The 18,159-nt window shown below is 41.8% G+C and overlaps 5 protein-coding genes across 10 annotated transcripts; 2 read left to right on the top strand and 3 right to left on the bottom strand.

The window, feature by feature from the left end:
• Nucleotides 1–38: 38 nt before the first annotated feature.
• mrm1 (mitochondrial rRNA methyltransferase 1 homolog (S. cerevisiae)) lies at nucleotides 39–3,368 on the bottom strand. Of its 2 annotated transcripts, none has more exons than XM_053872012.1 (2): nucleotides 2,858–3,368; nucleotides 39–1,508 (listed from the first exon to the last, which is right to left on the bottom strand). In XM_053872012.1, exon 2 carries the CDS (start codon nucleotides 1,374–1,376, stop codon nucleotides 294–296), a length of 1,083 nt encoding a protein of 360 aa, XP_053727987.1. In that variant the 5' UTR covers nucleotides 1,377–1,508; nucleotides 2,858–3,368; the 3' UTR covers nucleotides 39–293. The 2 variants fall into 2 exon arrangements, with proteins under 2 accessions (XP_053727987.1, XP_053727988.1); XM_053872013.1 differs by having other exon boundaries at nucleotides 3,236–3,362.
• chmp2a (charged multivesicular body protein 2A) lies at nucleotides 1,761–5,826 on the top strand. Its single transcript, XM_053872038.1, has 6 exons — nucleotides 1,761–1,908; nucleotides 3,883–4,050; nucleotides 4,278–4,457; nucleotides 4,548–4,678; nucleotides 4,774–4,835; nucleotides 4,911–5,826. The coding sequence occupies exons 2-6, from the start codon at nucleotides 3,883–3,885 to the stop codon at nucleotides 5,030–5,032; spliced, it is 663 nt and encodes a 220-aa protein (XP_053728013.1). The 5' UTR covers nucleotides 1,761–1,908; the 3' UTR covers nucleotides 5,033–5,826.
• Nucleotides 5,827–6,018: 192 nt separating this feature from the next.
• On the bottom strand, nucleotides 6,019–10,979 carry msl1b (MSL complex subunit 1b). Of its 4 annotated transcripts, none has more exons than XM_053871812.1 (9): nucleotides 10,887–10,979; nucleotides 9,753–10,423; nucleotides 9,004–9,203; nucleotides 8,481–8,800; nucleotides 7,841–7,929; nucleotides 7,714–7,781; nucleotides 7,506–7,630; nucleotides 7,361–7,433; nucleotides 6,019–6,813 (listed from the first exon to the last, which is right to left on the bottom strand). In XM_053871812.1, exons 2-9 carry the CDS (start codon nucleotides 10,362–10,364, stop codon nucleotides 6,723–6,725), a joined length of 1,578 nt encoding a protein of 525 aa, XP_053727787.1. In that variant the 5' UTR covers nucleotides 10,365–10,423; nucleotides 10,887–10,979; the 3' UTR covers nucleotides 6,019–6,722. The 4 variants fall into 4 exon arrangements, with proteins under 4 accessions (XP_053727787.1, XP_053727796.1, XP_053727806.1 ...); XM_053871821.1 differs by having other exon boundaries at nucleotides 7,841–7,905; XM_053871831.1 differs by having other exon boundaries at nucleotides 8,511–8,800.
• Nucleotides 10,980–11,500: 521 nt separating this feature from the next.
• snf8 (SNF8 subunit of ESCRT-II) lies at nucleotides 11,501–17,048 on the top strand. Its single transcript, XM_053872026.1, has 8 exons — nucleotides 11,501–11,815; nucleotides 11,910–11,960; nucleotides 12,181–12,319; nucleotides 12,395–12,499; nucleotides 12,567–12,639; nucleotides 12,716–12,857; nucleotides 13,172–13,246; nucleotides 13,897–17,048. Exons 1-8 carry the CDS (start codon nucleotides 11,762–11,764, stop codon nucleotides 14,032–14,034), a joined length of 777 nt encoding a protein of 258 aa, XP_053728001.1. The 5' UTR covers nucleotides 11,501–11,761; the 3' UTR covers nucleotides 14,035–17,048.
• On the bottom strand, nucleotides 14,307–17,925 carry calcoco2 (calcium binding and coiled-coil domain 2). Of its 2 annotated transcripts, none has more exons than XM_053872010.1 (10): nucleotides 17,834–17,925; nucleotides 17,274–17,433; nucleotides 17,085–17,184; nucleotides 16,563–16,723; nucleotides 16,356–16,481; nucleotides 16,149–16,271; nucleotides 15,523–15,636; nucleotides 15,308–15,449; nucleotides 15,193–15,221; nucleotides 14,307–15,045 (listed from the first exon to the last, which is right to left on the bottom strand). In XM_053872010.1, exons 1-10 carry the CDS (start codon nucleotides 17,848–17,850, stop codon nucleotides 14,887–14,889), a joined length of 1,131 nt encoding a protein of 376 aa, XP_053727985.1. In that variant the 5' UTR covers nucleotides 17,851–17,925; the 3' UTR covers nucleotides 14,307–14,886. The 2 variants fall into 2 exon arrangements, with proteins under 2 accessions (XP_053727985.1, XP_053727986.1); XM_053872011.1 differs by having other exon boundaries at nucleotides 17,707–17,848.
• Between the last annotated feature and the right edge of the window lie 234 nt (nucleotides 17,926–18,159).

Here is an 18,159-nt window from a genome sequence, read left to right as displayed (position 1 = left end):
AAGTAAACAGTGACACACTTTCCGGTTCAGGTGTTTTGTTGTTCTTTAATTCCATCACTCACGTGTAACAACTCCAGATTTAAATACATTTGAATGCAGGCGATTTTCTACAAATGTCGGTTTATTGGTCCAATCATCCATAGGTACATTCCAGTCACAAAGCCTTATCACACACATTGTGGAGGTTCCAAACCAATCCACGAGGACCTCTTGTTGTTTTAAGATGTCGGGCAAAAACCTGCATGGGCTGTCAGCTGCAATCACGTATTAATTTAGTTCTGGCTGCAGGCCATTTATGCTCTGGTTCTGGACCGCAATAGGCTGTGCAACAAAACCCCTGCAGCGACAGACACGTTGAGAGAGTCAATCCCCGGCAGCAGCACTCTCCCCGCTGGGATGGTGACAAGGGTGTGACATAACTTGAGCAAGTTCAGAGACAATCCTTGCCCCTCGCCACCAAGCAGCAGCAAGGTGGGTTTAGTCATATGAAAGTCTGAACACTGGACCACAGGAGTCTGGACTTTCTGTGCATCAGCTCCAACAGTTCCCACCACATGCCAGCCTCGTGCCAACTTCTCCTGGACCAGGTCCTGTAAATTCTCATACCCGTACACCCCCATAACCTCCATCACTCCTGAGCTCGCCTTGCTGACCACTGGGGTCAAATGGCAACTCTTTTGAATGCTGCTGGCCACACGGTCTACACCAAGGAAGTACGCAGAGCGTAAGATCGCACCCAGATTCATTGGGTCCTGGACTTGATCCAGAACAAGCCAAAGAGGGTAGTTGTTGCCCGTCCTACTTTCTGTGGCGTCATCAGTTAGAAAGCTTAGGGGACTGGCTTTGAGACACACCCCCTGATGGACCTTTGCTGCACTCATCCGTTCCAGATCCCCCTTGCTCACACGCTGGACTGGTACTCCTCTTTGATGGGCCTCCTGACACACTTGGAGGACGGATGTCCTCTGAGAGTCCACTTGGTCTTTTACAAAGAGTTTAAAGATCTTCCTCCGGCCTTGAGTCAGAGCCAGAAGACACGGGACCACACCAAACACTGCCTCGTAGGGGTACGGTTTAACATCCACTTGGGACTTGCCTCTGTGTGAGACAGACTGGCCCTCCTCGGAAAGTCTCTTGACTTCAGAAGACACTCCGACCTTGTGTGTACTCCACTGATTCTGGATCTTCTGGACTTTCCTCTGAGCGGCTTTTTCTTTCCAGCCATCTGATTTGTTGCGTTGTCTTATTTTCTTACTGGTAGTGTCACTAACTTCATGGAAAAACTCGGACCTAGGCACAGAATGTACCCAAAATAATCCACTTGGCCCAGACGGCGGATTCTGCAGAGTCCGTATGAACAAACGCCGGTTTAACATGTTACAACAGCTAACACTCGAAAGGTCTTTGAAATAAAAAAATAACAACTAAAAAAACAATATGCTTGATATTATTCTCCGCAAAGTCCACCTTCAGTAAGCAACGCACATGTCGGATTCCATCAAACGCCCCTGGTGAAAAAGCAGGATGTGTCTCAGTGGCTAAATACTGAACAACAAAATAAAAGCATAAGCTAGTAATGTAAGAAAAAAGTTGAGTGCTTACAAATAACTGTTACAGTTTAATCGTGTATTTGCAATAAAAAAGATATAAAAATTGAGGTGCTTTGGTATTTCCGGCTGATAGCGTTTTGCCCAACCTCTTCAGGGAGTCGTCAAATAATTTACATTGGTCTTACCTTTAAAATTTTAGTGTACGTCACTTCCCGGAAGTGAAACTATCGCAACACGGAAGTGCCTGGAACGAAAACAAATATTTCTGGAGATCGTCAGTCAGTGAAGAATCAATCGGCCCTGATATTTTATATCAGCGTCCACTGACGGGACTAATCCGGGGCGACAGTTTTTCAAGGTGAGAATAGCGGTGGGGATGTCGGCTCTGGCGGCGGGGCGACGAAGCTGGTGGATGAGCCCGGCTGGGACGATACTGAATCAGGCCTCTGTCACATAACTTACGGCTGAGTAATAGACTCCATTTAACGCTGTTTTTCTACATCTGATGACACTCACGAGCGTTTTTCCGTTCTCAAATCAACACACATTAACGGGAGGCGAATATTTACGATAGTTGAGCCGATAAACATTATTTTTTCATTTTAACTTATTTGACTTATATATTTGATGAGTCACCGCGCCCAATATTGCTTATGTTGTAGAAGCTTCATTTATTTAGTTTCATTTATGAACAATTTAGATATATATCTAACGCAGTACACAGTGTAAAGCTGATATGTTAAAAGCACGAACCAAAAAATGAGCCAATTTAGAAATATGATCAGGAAATGCATTCAATATATGCCATGGACTGTAACAAATTAATTAAAAAATAAATAAACTCCAAATGGGAAAAAGTGTGAGCATTGTGGAGGCAGTCGAGAGATTGGACCATTGAAAAAAAAAAAAACTTCTTATCACACCATTGTGTTAAACTACGTTGATACCTGAACACATCTTGTCCTTAAATGTGACTAATGACTAAATCAATTCAACCATTTATCACCAGCTGCTGAAGTTTCTCCTGTAAGTTCATTTGCTAAGCTATCAGCGAAGGGCCGACTAAACCTAGACTTGATATCACACTTTATCACTCCGTGGTTACCCCTTTATGCAATGGAAGGATTCTGGTCTCCACGACACCCGATACATACCCTCTTGCTGCATCTAGGTTCATTAGATTAGATTAGATTGCCTTAGATTAGAAATGTTGCTAGTCAGCAGCATAGTAACTGTGTGATGCCCCTTCCCACCCCAAAAGTTCATGCCCTCATCATCTTGCGTTTTGACGACAGCAGGTGGTCTACCTGCACGTATCAGATCTTCACAGCACATTCAGGGTGCAGTACTTGAGCATGAAAGTACTGGTGTCGTCTTCAACCTGCCATTTTACCAGATGACACCACTTGTCCGCTCCCTTGTCTGGCTTCCACTAGCAGCCAGAGTATATTTGAAGACACAAGTGCTTGTTTAGCAGGCCTCCAATGGATCAGACATTGGTGTAAATCTGGGAAGGGTTTTTACTGATTTTTGTTGTTTGTGGATTAAACCTCCACTACTGTAAAATGGTTGGATTGAAGCTTAAACTCTTCTGCAGGTGTGGTGTCCTCTTTTCATTGTGTAATGCTATGTACTAATTATCAAGTATGCATGTGTCGACTTCCAGAAATACGTACGGTACTTACTCTGCCTAATGAATATGCCTGAGATTACCACAGTGAATGTAATAATATTTTATGATTTTTATTATTATTCTATAAGTTTTTTTTTCTGTTAACGTTATTTAGTCTGAAAAAATATTCAACCTAAAATCCAACCCCAAAGTACCTGTCAACAATAATAATAATCCTCTTATTTATATTTAATTTCTGAAAGTATCAATATGGTTCCATCGACTATAATGCCATGATCAAAGCGTGTTCCATTGATCTTCAAACAAAGGACTTTGATCTTATAATTTAATACAAATGGTCAAATGACAATACATTTTTCTGTAGGGTCTCTCACAAACTCATAAAGCAGTGTTTGCACTCTTGTCGGGAATGCAATTAATTGATTTTTGGTGGCACCCCTGGCCAGCTGGCTCGATGAGACATAAAGATGGTAAAAGAAATGAAACTATGTAATATCACTCGCACCGTCATGTCACTAGGCTAAGTCACAGAAGCAGAACTTCACAAGCCAAATGGGTCTGGAAAAGGGGAAATATAGGCTTGCTACGATGCAGTGAGTAAAGGGGAATAATAGTGAAGACACAGTGGTAAAGATTTAATTGGATCCGAAGGCCTTGGAAGACAAAAGATCTTCACACTACCTGTCTCCTTGATTTCAGATGGAGTGGCTTTTTGGAAAGAAGAAGACTCCAGAGCAGATGCTGCGTCAGAACCAGCGAGCTCTGAACAAAGCCATGAGAGAACTGGACAGAGAGCGGACTAAACTAGAGCAACAGGAGAAGAAGATCATCGCTGATATCAAGAAGATGGCCAAGCAGGGACAAATGGTATAATTTCTTCCTTTTAGCCTGGGGACAGCTCAATGGTTTGGTGGGATTTTGTTAGTTTATTTCCCATTCTACAGTTTTATATATTGATCTCCTTGAGCAAAACCTTTTTTGAAATATCCCTTTCACCAGATTTTTCCTTATTTTCTTACCCCTAATTTTGCTTGCATCCACCGAATTCCTCCTTGACTCCTTTATTTTTTCCTCTTCTGACCTGACCATTTCAGGACGCTGTGAAGATCATGGCCAAGGACTTGGTGCGTACCAGACGATACGTGAAGAAGTTCATCATGATGAAAGCTAATATCCAGGCAGTCAGTCTGAAGATCCAGACCCTGAAGTCAAACAACAGCATGGCCCAGGCCATGAAGGGAGTGACCAAAGCGATGGCCACCATGAACAGACAGGTCAGTATGTCATGGACAGACAGCCGGTCTGCCGCGTGCATGTGTGTTGTTTAAAGAGATATTGGTCTGACTCTTACCCCTCCCTTACAGCTAAAGCTTCCTCAGATCCAGAAGATCATGATGGATTTTGAGAAGGAAAGTGAGATCATGGACATGAAGGAGGAGATGATGAATGATGCCATTGATGACGCAATGGGAGATGAAGATGATGAGGAGGAAAGGTAGGCGTTGCCAAACTCTGAACCTAAAAGTAACTCTTTATATGTGGACTGCTGAAACATATTGTGGTTTACCTTCTACCGGGATTCTTCTACAGTGACGCCATCGTGACTCAGGTTCTGGATGAGCTGGGTCTCAATTTGTCGGACGAGTTGTCAAGTAAGAACAGTCCTTACATTGAAACACAACCACAAGACAATAGTCCCCTTACAACTGTGATCATGTTGCTTTCAGATCTTCCAGCCACCGGTGGAAGTTTGTCGGTGGCAGGTGGAAAGAAGGAAGTGCCTCAAGCAGCACTTGCTGATGCCGATGCAGACCTTGAGGAGCGGCTCAAAAACCTACGAAAAGATTGAAAGCGTTTTTCATTGAGGCTGTCATATTCACACACTGTCAGATTTTGTTTTTTGGTTGGTGAAATGTTTTATAAAAACAAATATCCTACTGGTTGTTTATTTGGTATCCTGTAAAAAAAATAGTGTGGGTTAATCTTCCAGATAATTCTTGAGGTGCAGGGGAGCTATATTAAGCTGTCAATCACAATACAAGATCATCTTGAGAACTTGCTGGATCTGTTCAACACTTAACATCTCCATTATACCAAGAACTAGTACTCGAGTGACACAAGAACGCAGATGCTGGCAGAGGCATTTTCTGCGCCTCTGTGATATGTTTTCACAATTGGCCACACAGACACAACTGCATTACACTACAACACACAAGGCACGAGGTTCATTGTCTGCCCAAATGAAATAAGTGACGGCATGAGAAGTAGGAAGGATCATTTACAGGGGATCAGAGCCGTCTTTTGTCATTGAATCAGCAGATGATGCCACTACTAGACCGATGCAGACTAACTTAAGGTTGTCAACCTCATTTAGCATTTTGTTTCCAAGTATGAAATCACAAGTCTGATTATATACAGGAAGCATGTGCCTCATCACTACTTTCACTTTAAATATGATCTTAAAGTAAACCATGCTTCATTCTTTTGAATTGCAAACAGAAATTCAGAGTGTGAGTGTGTAACAGCTTCAATTAATTAATGTAAAGAGAACTTTGTTATATCAGCTGACTTGACCAAAATGTCAATACCCAGTTTTCAGGTCAAAGTTGTTTTTTTCTGATTTCAATAAATATTTTTATCCAATTCAATTGCTTGTTGGATGGACCTTCCTGAAAGGTGGGAATCACACCCAAAGGTATTTGTCTGCTATGAGTATGAGAACTACATGACTAATTCTCACCATAAATTGCAAAAACAAGAGAATGGAAACAAACAGAACAGAAAAAATAAAACATCACTCATTGATGTATTTACACTCAAACATCACTCAAGACAGTGAAGACATGTTATTTTATTTTTGAGAATGAAAACAAATGAACAGGACACTAACATTAAATAATAAAAAAATAACAGCAATGTTTCTATGTACATTTATTTGTTGAAACTATGTACAAGACCACCTGTCCTGGTCTGATACTCTTAAGTTATTTCGATAAATGACAGCTTGGCAGACGCTATGACTACAGCTAACTATCTTTTGTGTTCTATTCTGTTCAAACCCAGTTGACGGTTTTGGGCTGCAGGATTTGAACCTGTTTAATAGCTGATTGAAGCCACATGAAGTTGGAAGCAGCGAGTTCATGCGACATGTGGGACATCATGCAGTTTGATTTCAGCAGAGAAAAAGATGCCCGCTTTCTCACAAAATAGTTGTTAACCGCATTCGGCTTAATACAGTTTACTGTTGAACAATCATGCTAATATCTCCAGACGCTGCTGGATTTCACCGAGGTACAGAACAACATCCACTTGGAGCTTATGATCCAGTTTTTATCAGGAGGCCCCATCTGAACATCCTGCCTGACTCGATGTTTAAGCAGCAAAGAAAACAAGTCAAACACGTCTGAGGAATTTCCCTCTCTGCTGGAACATTCACCGCTTTGCTCTCTAAGATGGAAGAAGAGGAAGAAAAGAACCAAAGTCCACCGTGCCCATGACAACAGACACCCCTGAAGGGTGACGTAAACAGATGATTTTGTTCACTTTCGACAGGTCCTGTGAGGAGTTTGTTTTTTGGGAACTTCAATGCGACAGCGACTCCGTTCGTCCAGCCAGGGAAGCTCAAAGTTCCTGCAGCAAAGGCGGAAGGGGGTTCAGGTTTAAAAATCAGGCAAGACAGTATATGAGCAGTGTCTACCACAGAAGATTTAAGAACAAAGAAGACCCTTCAACGGCTGGTATTTTTAGTTAAATATATTATATTATTGTGACAAATAAAAATGATTCAATAAAAAAAAAAAAAGAAAATATATTCAATATAACATCATTGAGAACTGCCTCACAGAATTTATTCAGGAATTAACTTGCAGAAATGTGTAAGAAGCCCTGTATGTGCAATCTAATGCCGACTCTTCGAGCATTTGCAGCCTTGCACGCCAATAGCTTTAGCCCTTTAGATCCTGCTGTAAAGGCATGCTTTAAATGCTGCTGTGACAACAGTGGCACTCTATCTGCCTCGGATAGAGCGTTGATGTGAACACCCACAACTCCTCATGTCGTGGAATGCATTGCTCTCCACCATTTTAGAAAGGCTAAATTAACATGACAAAAAGGTGTGCCTCATGAGAGTCAGCACTGATGCTGGCAGTTCCAGAGAAGTATGTCAAAGTGGACTTACTGTTGTGTAAGTTTGGGGAGCGGTCGACCAAATGCCACAACAGGCAGGAAGGGAGTGACCACGATGGCTTCCACTGGAGAACCAAAGGCGAGGATTACAATTAAAACAGAACATATTAAAAACTCTGTTGGTGTCCGACTCTTACCATCTTCAGTGTCGGGGTAGAAGGATGACAGCTCAGGTTCACTCTCCTGGACAATCTTCTTCCTGTTCATCCGCTGCTGCAGACGCTGAAACATTCTTTGCTCCCTGATTCGCTGGATATCCCACCTGAGGATATAGGCATAGTTGATTAGAAAGTGACAAGATGACAAAAGCTACATGTGTCGACACCAGGAGGAAGTGACAGTTACCTCTTCCTTCTCTTCTCATCCAACTCCAGTTTGGCATGACGCTTCAGGAAGGTGCCATCATCTAACATCTATACATACGGACAGTGCTCAACAGCTTGTTCAAGCTTGAACATTGCACAGTTCTCACCTCTAGCAAGTCACATGGTGACTCCTCTTCCATCGGCTCAATATAATTTTCCCGCCATGAGGGAACTGTGAGGCAGCCGAAAGACGAGACTGTTAGATTTCCAAGCATGAGGAGGAAGAAAACAAAAATTGCAATTTATAAAACAGATCATGAAACCAGTGTCATCAGAACAGTTAATGGAGACATGACAGAACAACATCTATCATTACCTTCAACATTATCGCTTCAATATTCATAGAGTTCAGTTCCTAATACCATTCAGACTAACCCTAACCCAACACTAAGGCTGTTTAATTAAACATATATTTACACTGACATTTATCCATTCATACATATGGCTATTTCAGTCTCTTAGGAGTCAGACTACATTAGGTCATAAAGCAATTTTAACATGCATTTCAACAATCGTCTCCCATTAATTTATCACACAGTGAAAGTTTTGTATTTTACTTATATGTGCATTATTCTTGTCTTAAACTTAACCCATTCATTATGTGATGTGTTTTAATAAGAATGATATATTAATTAACAAAATTTAAAAAAATAAAGACATCACAAGACAAATCTAAACACTTCATGAATATAAACAAAAGACAGTAGAAAATCGGCTTAAACAGGTTGGTTCCTACAACTAGTAGACCTTTAGTGTCTTTGTGGAAAGTGGACTCACTGGCCACCTCCTCCTCCTTCTGGGGGGAGGTCTCTCTGAGAGGGGACAGCGGTGGCTGATTCCAGCAGCACAGGTACATCTCAGTGGTGGACATGAAAGGTAGATCTTCTATCTGGCAGCCAAGGTCTGGCTCTGCTTTGATCTGTAGGTCAGTATTCTCAGGAGTGTCTTTACTCCGCAGTTCCCTGGAGGGGGGAGACCCCAGATGGACATCCAGCTTTTGCGGGCTTAGTTTGACACTTTTGCTTCGGGACAGCTTCTGGACTTTTGGATCAGTGAAACAAGGCTTCCTAATTTGAGGAAAGAGAGACATTGTGATGTCAGAGTATTAAAGGCTCTAAATCCTTTGATGACTAAAAACAGATACTCTTTTTTTTAGTTTAACTTCTAATACTAAATGCCTGAAAAATGCAAAAATTGCTTCAACTCCCGCATATAACAAAACAATGAAATGAAGTTTCAATCTGATCAATGCTCAATTCTGATCATTTACCTCTTATTGACTTTACTCCCTCGGCTAAGTGAGTGCTGAGAGGAGGGCGTAGTCTGTTGGGGGTCGTCCCCTTCCAGATCCCACATGTCTTCTTTGTCAGGGGTCCATGGCTCCAGAGGCTGGAATAGACGTTTGTCACGTGGAGGATCTTTCTTTGTGAGCTGCAGCCGCCGTTCCATGCGCTCAATGCGAGCACGCAGCTAAGAGATAAGCAAACAGCATAAACTTGAGAACTTCTGATGCGTTGATGCGTTTTTTTTTTTTTTAATTAACTCTTCAATGGTGTTCATAACGAACCAGAGTTAGTTGAACAAGATTTATAGTCTAATGGCATAATGGACTGTCTTCTTGATCGATAAATCCATGCAATTGTAATCACTTCTTCAGATCTAACGTAGATATTTAAAAATAAAGAAAAAAAAAAACTTTTCCTGCAGTGCCGTTTGTGCTTGGTGTCATAATTTTGTGTCTGCATGACAATACTGCAGCACAATGGACTGCTACCAATTACAAATGCACCAAACTGTATGTCTAGTCAGTGTTTTTCTGCATTTTGTAATCTCACATAACCCACAACAATGTGGACTTCAAAACAACATCAAAGAAATTTATTCGTGATGACCCGTGCCCAAATATTGATTCATACAGGGTCCACCCTCCAGCCATATACTTTCATTGTATATGAAAATGGGTACAAATGTTGTTTTTCAAATGTGGCAAAAACAAAAGTAAAAGTGTTGGGATGGTACCGTGTCTTTCTCTGTCTTGAGCTCCTCTATCTCCTTGTCTTTGGCCTGCAGCTGCTGTTGCTGTTGCTCAATCAGATCCAACTGCAGCAGCAGAATCTGGCGGAGGCAATTGGCCTGGGTATGAGGGTTGGATGGGGTCTTCCTGATGTTCTTCCACTTGCCCTCAGATGAGAGTTCAATTGAGGCGCTGCCCATGATCCCCGGGACAACCCCCTTAGCGCTTTCCTCGCCATCCTTGGTGTTATTGTTCAGTACCATCTGATCCATTCTGTCAACAGAGAGGGGTTTACCTTTCACTGGGGTTCCCTCACCCCCCATTGGTCTGCCTGGGGACAGAACCCCCACAGCGTTATTGTCGCCTGGAAGTGCTTCAGCAACTGTGGCTGCAAAGGCAACTTTGCTGTTCATGCAAGTCTGGTCAATGTCCCTGGATCTGCTCTTGGTCGCCTGAAAGTCCTCAGCATGCGTGACCAAATCGCAGGACTCCCTCTTTCGGCTCACTGGACTCACAGTAGCTCCACCGACGTGGGTTTTGTCGAAGCCAAATGTGTCGGTTTTGTCCTGCTTGAATCCTGCTTGGGTGCTGCAGAACGGGGTCGCTCTCATGCTCATGGCGAGAACCAGAACCACTTTCTCATCCAGCGACGCCTGCCCATGTTCTCACCGTTCACCTACAGAACGTAGAAAGTAACATTATATCTGACAACCATGTCGCTGCAACTGCCGTTTGTGTGAGCACCCACAGGTGACGGAGGCGTTCGACTTTTTCCCCCACACTCCGCACGCAGAGGGTTGAATCTGGGGCTAAGCTACATTAGCAACAATTAGCGAACAAACAACTCGGCGCATATTTAAAAACAATCCACCGAGACCAAACACACACCACATATGCGCCGTTCGAATACAAACTGGAGCGAGCATTAGACTCGGGAGCGGCTGAGCGCGACCTCCATTTTGGTTCGAACCAATTCATGAAAAACAATAACAGCTAGCTAGCATGCTACCGCTACCACGCATGATTGTCCTGCTAAACCAGAAGTCACAGCGACCACGTTCGATCCAATAAGCCGTGATCTCGCGACTTCGGAGACATGTTTCCATTGCGTGTACCAATAAAGTGTTTTTAAATCCCACCTCGACTGTTATGCCAGTTCACCTGCAGCGGCTTCCATGTTCCCTCCTCAAGACTTATTTTAAAGCGCCCATCATTGCGCATGCGTAATTTATTTTAGGGCCATTTCTGTATTTCTGATGTCGTAAATTAGATTTACACGTTTAATATTTACTTTACTACTACTAAATTTGGCATTAACTCTAAAATGCTGTTAAACATCAATTCAAACAAGCGTAAATAGTGTCGAGCAGCCATTGATAAAGTTCGCTCGCGTTTGCCATTAAATATTAATCTACTAATTGTTTCTTTGATGTGCATATGTGGCTATCAGTTATTATCGTCAAATACCGTCAATATAGAATGTATAAAATGCGTTCTAATTTCGAATTTAAGGCTGTCGCATAACTAATCAAACTTAGTGCACCTCAATCATTTTCAGAATAATGAAACTGTCATATTGCCTTGCTTCTTCTATCCACACGTTCTACCAGTTTTCTTTCTCATTCTGTATGTTTTATTCTGTATTTTTAAAAAATCACTGAGAATTGCTGCATTTTTCCTTGAATTAGGGAAGATAAGCCACCGATACTCGCCGGACCAGCAGGCAGCAGTGTTTCTTAAACGCCGACAGACGGTGACGTCATATCCTTCCTCGCGAACAACACTTCCATTGCTATTTCCGCAGTCAGACACTAATATTTATAGTTATATGTTTTCTTTCCGGTATAAAGTGATTGCGCGATCTTTTACTTGTTGAAGTCAATGGAATCGCGCGTTTTTCCTAACATGGTGTCAGCAGCTACAAAAAGCGTCCGATTTATGACTCTATATTAATATTAACATTAACATTTACAAACTAGCTATCTACATATATTTATACTCTATAGACGCCAAAATGCATCGCAGAGGTGTCGGTGCGGGAGCGATTGCTAAAAAGAAACTGGCAGAGGTGAGGGTTTTTCAAATCTATTAAATTACTAATTTTCCTTGTGCATATAAAAATATACGTATATTTAACTAACTGTATATTTGTTTGCGTCCAGGCTAAATACAAAGAGAGAGGAACTGTACTTGCAGAAGACCAAATAGTTCAGGTAAAGAGTCTTTACTGTGTGGTTCAGCTCATTTTTACAGCCGTGTTTTAATTTTAAAAACATATAACCATTGAAAAGCCATAGCTTCCATTATTATTTGTCAAAAGGACATTACAGTTGCTCACGCAAAAAGGTCATTTAATCGAGGATACAGTTGTACTTTGCTGATTTCTGTTGAAAATCTAGCATGTGAGACTGAATGTGTCTGCCATCATTTCAGATGTCCAAACAGCTGGAGACTTTCAAGTCAAACCTAGAAGAATTTGCCAGCAAGCACAAACAAGAAATTCGCAAAAATTCCCAGTTTAGGGTCCAATTCCAGGAAATGTGTGCCACGATAGGCGTAGACCCACTGGCCTGTAAGTCTGACTCCCCGTAGTGGTGGTGAGGATGATGATGTTATAATGCTCATATTTTATTGCCTGTGATTTCAGCTGGAAAAGGGTTTTGGTCGGAGATGCTCGGTGTAGGAGACTTTTACTACGAACTTGGAGTTCAAATCATTGAAGTTTGTCTTGCACTCAAACACAGAAATGGAGGTTCGTTTACTCAGTCACGCAACCAAGTCATATACAGTTAATCTTTAATTCAGTTATCTTCCCTCAGGTTTGATGAAGCTGGACGAGCTTCATGTTCGAGTGTTGAAGAGTCGTGGAAGATATGCTCAGGACGTCAGTCAGTGAGTTCCCCTGGTGCCTTGACATTTATTCAGTACTTGTCACTCTAATTTAAGAGGTGTTTATTCTTTGCTGCAGGGATGATCTCGTTCGTGCCATTAAGAAGCTGAAAGTGATGGGCAGTGGTTTTGGGATGATTCCTGTCGGTGGATCTTACCTAGTGCAGTCAGTGCCAGCGGAACTCAACATGGACCACACTGTGGTCTTGCAACTGGCTGAGGTCAGGCTCAGACAAAAACAATTGTAGTACTGTGACCTGTGTGATACCCGTCCTTCACATTGGTGATATTTAATGTTAAACACTGCAAGGAACTCTGTCTTCTGGGTGAGAAATAATAGTGTAATGGCTGCAGATTATTTGGGTAACCAACAAGGCTCAGTTCGAACAGTGACTTGAAAGCCAGCTTTTTTTGTGGCGATTTCCCATCTGGATGATTTTCAAATTATAATTTAGTGATGAGCAGTGTGTTGGACATTACACAGCTTAATACATGGATACTTTTGATGCTGATGATTGTGATTGTGTCACTATAGAAAAAAGGTTTTGTAACCGTCTCTGAGATCAAGGATCATCTGAAGTGGGAGAAGGAGCGAGCCTCACACGTTGTGGTTAGTCATTCGTCATCATTCTTCTATTTTGGCATTGCTCGTCAAAGATTGCCTCAGCAAGTCAGCCTCCTCCCTAGTCACTCCTTTCCTCTTCATGTCCTCATTTACCACATCCATGTTTGTCTTCCACTACTTCTTTTACTTCCATTTCTTAAGAATTTTCGTCCTAAGTGTCATCCGCTTTCTCCTTTTCTAGTCAGGTCTCAATAGCATTGTCCCCAAACTTCTACACATGAGCTCTGATTTACTTTTTAATCTTGTCCTTCCCCTTCCCTTCCAATGGAAACCTCAACATTCAATCATTATAAAAACAACCTTGATAGATATATCAAGGGTAACCAAATTGTAGTGGGTACAGGTATTTGTTCCAACCGAACAAGCAGACACAGTTTAACCAATCAGGTGTCAGCTGAACCACGCAGCACCTGTCTGAAAATCAAGTGAAGCTGTATGTACTAGATTGGTTTGAACAAAAAAAGCCTGCCACTGCAGCCTTTTCTAGGGAGGTTTGGTGACACCTGATTTACTCTGTTTGTGAATTGTGCTCGCTGTTTTTCTAAAAAATGTTTTTCTATTAGCCTTTTGCTACATTCGTTACATCATCTCCAGGTAAAGAGACCTGTGACTTGCTCTCTCCCCTGTCTCTCCAGGACCACTTACTGAAAGAAGGTCTTGCCTGGCTGGACTCACAGGCACCTCAAGAACCGCAGTACTGGCTTCCGGCACTGTTTTCAGAACTTGCCTCCCGTGATGTCACTCCAGAGGAAGCCAATCAGATGACACCCTGAGGACGTCGCCACAGGTCAACACTAGAGTCGTGATCAGGGCTGAACAAGAAGAACTTGGTACTGTGGTGACTCACTGTTGATAATCTCTGTAGTGGAGAGATCAAGTCATGTGACTATAACTATTGGGGCTTTGGATTAATTTTACACAGATTATGGTTGAGGGACTATAAAAGAAACTCTTTCTTCCAATGAACTCTACCCTCTTGCTGCAGAACAGATATAAGAATTAATAAAATAATTTGGTATACATAAAAATGCATATCTCTTCTGTTATTTGAATGTTATACATTTATTTTGTCTCAGGGTGGGAAAGCGCTCCGTAAGACAAGAGAATGGCAGGGCAACAGGAGGTCACAAGTCCATCACAGGTCACATATAGACCCATAACACACACGCACACATACAAACTCCATACGGTAGAGGTTTACTTAATAGGGAGCATCCCTCTCCACAGCGCCACCATCATGCATTTATTCCTTTTTATTTAATCTACACATACTGTCCTGCATTCCAGTATTTTTTATGATCACTTTTTTTCCCATATTCACAATTTTTTTTCTCTGTTCATTGATAAAAGATGACTGTTAATTACTCTTAAAAGCATGTATTATACAGAAGATTTTCACAAAGCATCACACATTTGTAACATTACTTAAGAATACTAGTGAACGCGGAGAAAGGTACAGCAGTACCCATTCAATTTCTCCCATTCCAGCCGGCTGCCTGCAGAGGTTCCTGCTGGGACTTCCAGTAAGATCGTAACATCTTGCAAAAATATTTTTTTCTCAGATATATTTGAAATAAAAGCCTGAAGTAAATTAATCTGACTGTACACCATGTGCATCATGAGAGTTAATTGTGACTGTAGACATGGTCTTCGAAGGTGATCTGATCCATGTGGTCACACAGATGCCAGCAGAATGGACAAACTTTGTGGCTGAGCTCGTGCTGGTCCATTTGCTGTTGGGTGATCCCAGGGAATCGCTCCTTGCAGTAGCGACACTCCAGAACCTGCAGAGACATGAAAGGGAAGAAGATATGGAAAAACTGGATTGGATTAACAAGATGACTACACCTCACACCTGGACTTATGTGTGTTCATCCAGGTTAATTTTATTTTTTGTCATGGCACAACAAACTATAACAAGCTCCACTCACCTCCTCCTCATCTGACTCTTGAGTGATCTCTACAATCACAAGTGAAACAATAAAAATAATAGTTAGAAAATAGTGTTGCTTTAAAAAAATCCTTGATATCTGATATGTCTCTCACCAGTAACATCACGATCATGTTCCCTCTGCGTCTCCTGCAGTGGCAGATCTTTATTGTAGGAGGCTGCATCGCTCGTGGTTTCCTGCAGCTCAGATGGAATCGTGGGGCTGGCGTGAAAGTCATCGCGTGCTCCGTGCAACCCCTGCATATCACCAAGATTGTGCTGCAGAATCAAAACTACCAATTCTACTTTGTTTCAAGGAACAAAACTCTACCTCCTTGTGGCTCCTTGTGTTATTCTGCCGCTGGAGGAACAGGATCATGTCATCTTTGTCCGCTATCAATTGGTCCTTAACTGCAATGACTTCCTGAACTTCCTCCAGTTTTAGCTGAAAAAGTACAGTCAATATGCACTGCTATGACACGCATTCTTCATACTAAAAAGGGAAGAAACAATAAATGAAGAAAATAGAAATAAATGGAAATAACATGCTGCTAAACTTTTTGTGTAAATCAGAAAAGAATAAAATCAGACTAGATTCACAGGTGAAAATTATATAATATGTATGTGGGGCTGAAGAGTACTTCCTATCTGCACCACAGAGTGTGATGAACTTTTAAGCTCCATTAAGACATCGCTGACGTTACCATAAGATTCGGTTATAGGTCCGACATGCTCGAACATTCAAGGCCTTCCAGTAGTTGAAATTTGAAGGAAAAAAAGGATGTATGCGACATTATATTGGAAATTCAGTCATAAGTCAGTGCATTTCTGACTCCTAGATCCTTCCTGTTATCTCTGCTCCTTATCGATATGCTTATAGTTGATGTAATCAAGCTTGTTTCAGCCCAGTCAATTGTTAGTCAGAGTGACAAAAAGCTCTGCAGACATGCACTGTACCTTTAAATGCTGAAATTCTGCCTCCAACTCTGATGTATGCTTCAGTTGCTTGTTCTCTTCCTCCAGCAGATGAAGTTTGTTCCCAATGTCAATTATCTTCGCGTCCTTCTGACTGAGTTGCTCCTGTGAGAGAGTATTGGAGAGTATCTGTGGTTCTTGTCTGAGTGGATGAGCTCAACCTTCCACAAGCAACAAACACAAATGAACCTTCAGAATGGTGATTTCCTCCTCTTGTCTTCTCAGTGAACAGCTCAGGGTTTCAATCTCAGCTCTGGCCTCATTTCTCTGAGCCTTCAGTTCATCTCTCTCCTGAAGGGCCTGGTTGATTTGTTCCTGAGGGCAATCGCACAGGTAGCCATATTATATATGTCAAATCAAGCGACCAGAACTTGTATTGCGTCAGCAGGTTGACACCTTTGTGTAAACAACCAACACATCATCTTCAATGCTGCTATCAGGGATGGACTGGTCTAGGGTTGCGAAGGAGAACGGCCTGCTGACTCCTTGCACTTGGCCCGCGCTGTCCATGTAACAGAACTGGTAGGCGTTCTCTTCATCTTTGGGCAGGTGGTATTCTGAGTAGAGGACAGGACCAGAATGAAGACTTGAATCAGGAACTTATGAGGGATGTGAAAAGCGATACATACAGTATATATATAAACAGGAAAATAGAAAATAAATAATAAAAATAATTTGAAGACAAACTCTGACTTATTGATCTAATGTCGCACTTGCAGAATCTTTGTAGCAGTGGATCCCAGCAAGGAGTTTTTAAGTGATTTACGCCGAAAATCTTATGCAAACCCCATTGTGGTACTAACTATGTAAGCCCTGTTCGATATGAGAAGGAATACCTGATTCTCTGAAACCAAAGTTATATGAACAATTCAATAAAAAAATTCTGACAACATGCCGTGAACGTCTTCAATGACTCACCCTTAAAAACGGCCTTCCTGCTGGCGGACCCATCTGACCTCTCCATGTTCATGTCCGCCCAAACAAAGGTACAATAGTCACTCTTGTGGCTCCATCCTACCTGTCAACCAGTTATGAGTTTTAACGCTGTATTATTGACAAAACTCGAGCAGTTTCTAAAATATTGAATATAACATGTTGAAAAGGCACCTTGAATATCCCGATCCAGTCCCGAGTCGTGGGTTGGAACTCAGAGGTGATGGTGTAGCGGCAGGTGATATCCCGGGACGGCGGGTAAGACGGAGGGACGTCCACAAACATCGCATTAGAGAGGGTGCGAGGGGAGGAATCCTCAGTGGGGGTCTCCATTCTGCAAATGCCCCAGAACGTGATTAGAGAACCGCGGTTATGATACGAAATGCTGCCTTTACGCTCGTTTACTTCACAATGTCCACGCTGTTTCAAGATTGTTTATCTGCCTTTCGAAGTCTCAGTTACGCCTAAAAATACATTTAAAGGACCATATCCAGAAGACACCAACACGATGCTAAGTACGACCAAGTCACTAAAAAAGGTGATTTTATGATATTAAACGTAATAGTATGCATGTCAAAATAATGAAACCGAAAGTTAAACAACTCACAACAAACGTCATGGATAAAATACAAACAGTTCCGAGTTTAAGATCAATCGATTTTCAATGAAGCGCCACTTAACTAACTCCACGCTATAGTAGAGAATAAAAAAACAAAAAACAAAAAAAAACGTACAAGCTCGTCATTTTCATGCGCAGCTTGACGGTGACTGTCCGGTGTTCGGCCGTGCTGCCTTCAGGTGCTGCTCCAAAATTACACTGCAAATTCTGCGATTGAGAAAATGAGTCACAAATAAATTACTTTTACTTGTAATTTTAATGTGTTGTTGTATTAATCGCTGTAAAAAAATACGTTATTGTTGACTCATTTACATTGTGTTGCATTAAAATGTGCCAGAAAAAAAAAAATCAAGACATCATATATGATTCAGCCTTTTCCAGACTAATAATCTAATAAACTAATAAAAAAAATCTGAATTTGAATCTGATTTTGTCTGTTAT

The sequence above is a fragment of the Synchiropus splendidus genome, chromosome 1, assembly GCF_027744825.2.
Source record: "Synchiropus splendidus isolate RoL2022-P1 chromosome 1, RoL_Sspl_1.0, whole genome shotgun sequence".
Taxonomy (NCBI): Eukaryota; Metazoa; Chordata; class Actinopteri; order Syngnathiformes; family Callionymidae; genus Synchiropus; species Synchiropus splendidus.
The sequence above is the reverse complement of the archived record's forward strand: the minus strand, read 5'-3'. Positions and strand labels throughout refer to the sequence as shown.

Bases quoted from the DNA above. Each gene is read 5' to 3' on its own strand.
- mrm1 (XM_053872012.1), bottom strand. From the start codon at position 1,376: ATGTTAAACCGGCGTTTGTTCATACGGACTCTGCAGAATCCGCCGTCT.
- chmp2a (XM_053872038.1), top strand. From the start codon at position 3,883: ATGGAGTGGCTTTTTGGAAAGAAGAAGACTCCAGAGCAGATGCTGCGT. The intron at 4,051-4,277 runs GTATAATTTCTT...TGACCATTTCAG, and splicing joins TGGCCAAGCAGGGACAAATG to GACGCTGTGAAGATCATGGC. The intron at 4,458-4,547 runs GTCAGTATGTCA...CCTCCCTTACAG, and splicing joins TGGCCACCATGAACAGACAG to CTAAAGCTTCCTCAGATCCA.
- msl1b (XM_053871812.1), bottom strand. From the start codon at position 10,364: ATGAGCATGAGAGCGACCCCGTTCTGCAGCACCCAAGCAGGATTCAAG. The intron at 9,204-9,752 runs GTACCATCCCAA...CTTATCTCTTAG, and splicing joins TCAAGACAGAGAAAGACACG to CTGCGTGCTCGCATTGAGCG. The intron at 8,801-9,003 runs GTAAATGATCAG...TCCTCAAATTAG, and splicing joins GGGAGTAAAGTCAATAAGAG to GAAGCCTTGTTTCACTGATC.
- snf8 (XM_053872026.1), top strand. From the start codon at position 11,762: ATGCATCGCAGAGGTGTCGGTGCGGGAGCGATTGCTAAAAAGAAACTG. The intron at 12,500-12,566 runs GTTCGTTTACTC...ATCTTCCCTCAG, and splicing joins ACTCAAACACAGAAATGGAG to GTTTGATGAAGCTGGACGAG. The intron at 12,640-12,715 runs GTGAGTTCCCCT...TCTTTGCTGCAG, and splicing joins TATGCTCAGGACGTCAGTCA to GGATGATCTCGTTCGTGCCA.
- calcoco2 (XM_053872010.1), bottom strand. The intron at 16,482-16,562 runs GTGTCAACCTGC...GATTGCCCTCAG, and splicing joins TGTTGGTTGTTTACACAAAG to GAACAAATCAACCAGGCCCT. The intron at 15,450-15,522 runs GTAGAGTTTTGT...GGTGATATGCAG, and splicing joins ACACAAGGAGCCACAAGGAG to GGGTTGCACGGAGCACGCGA.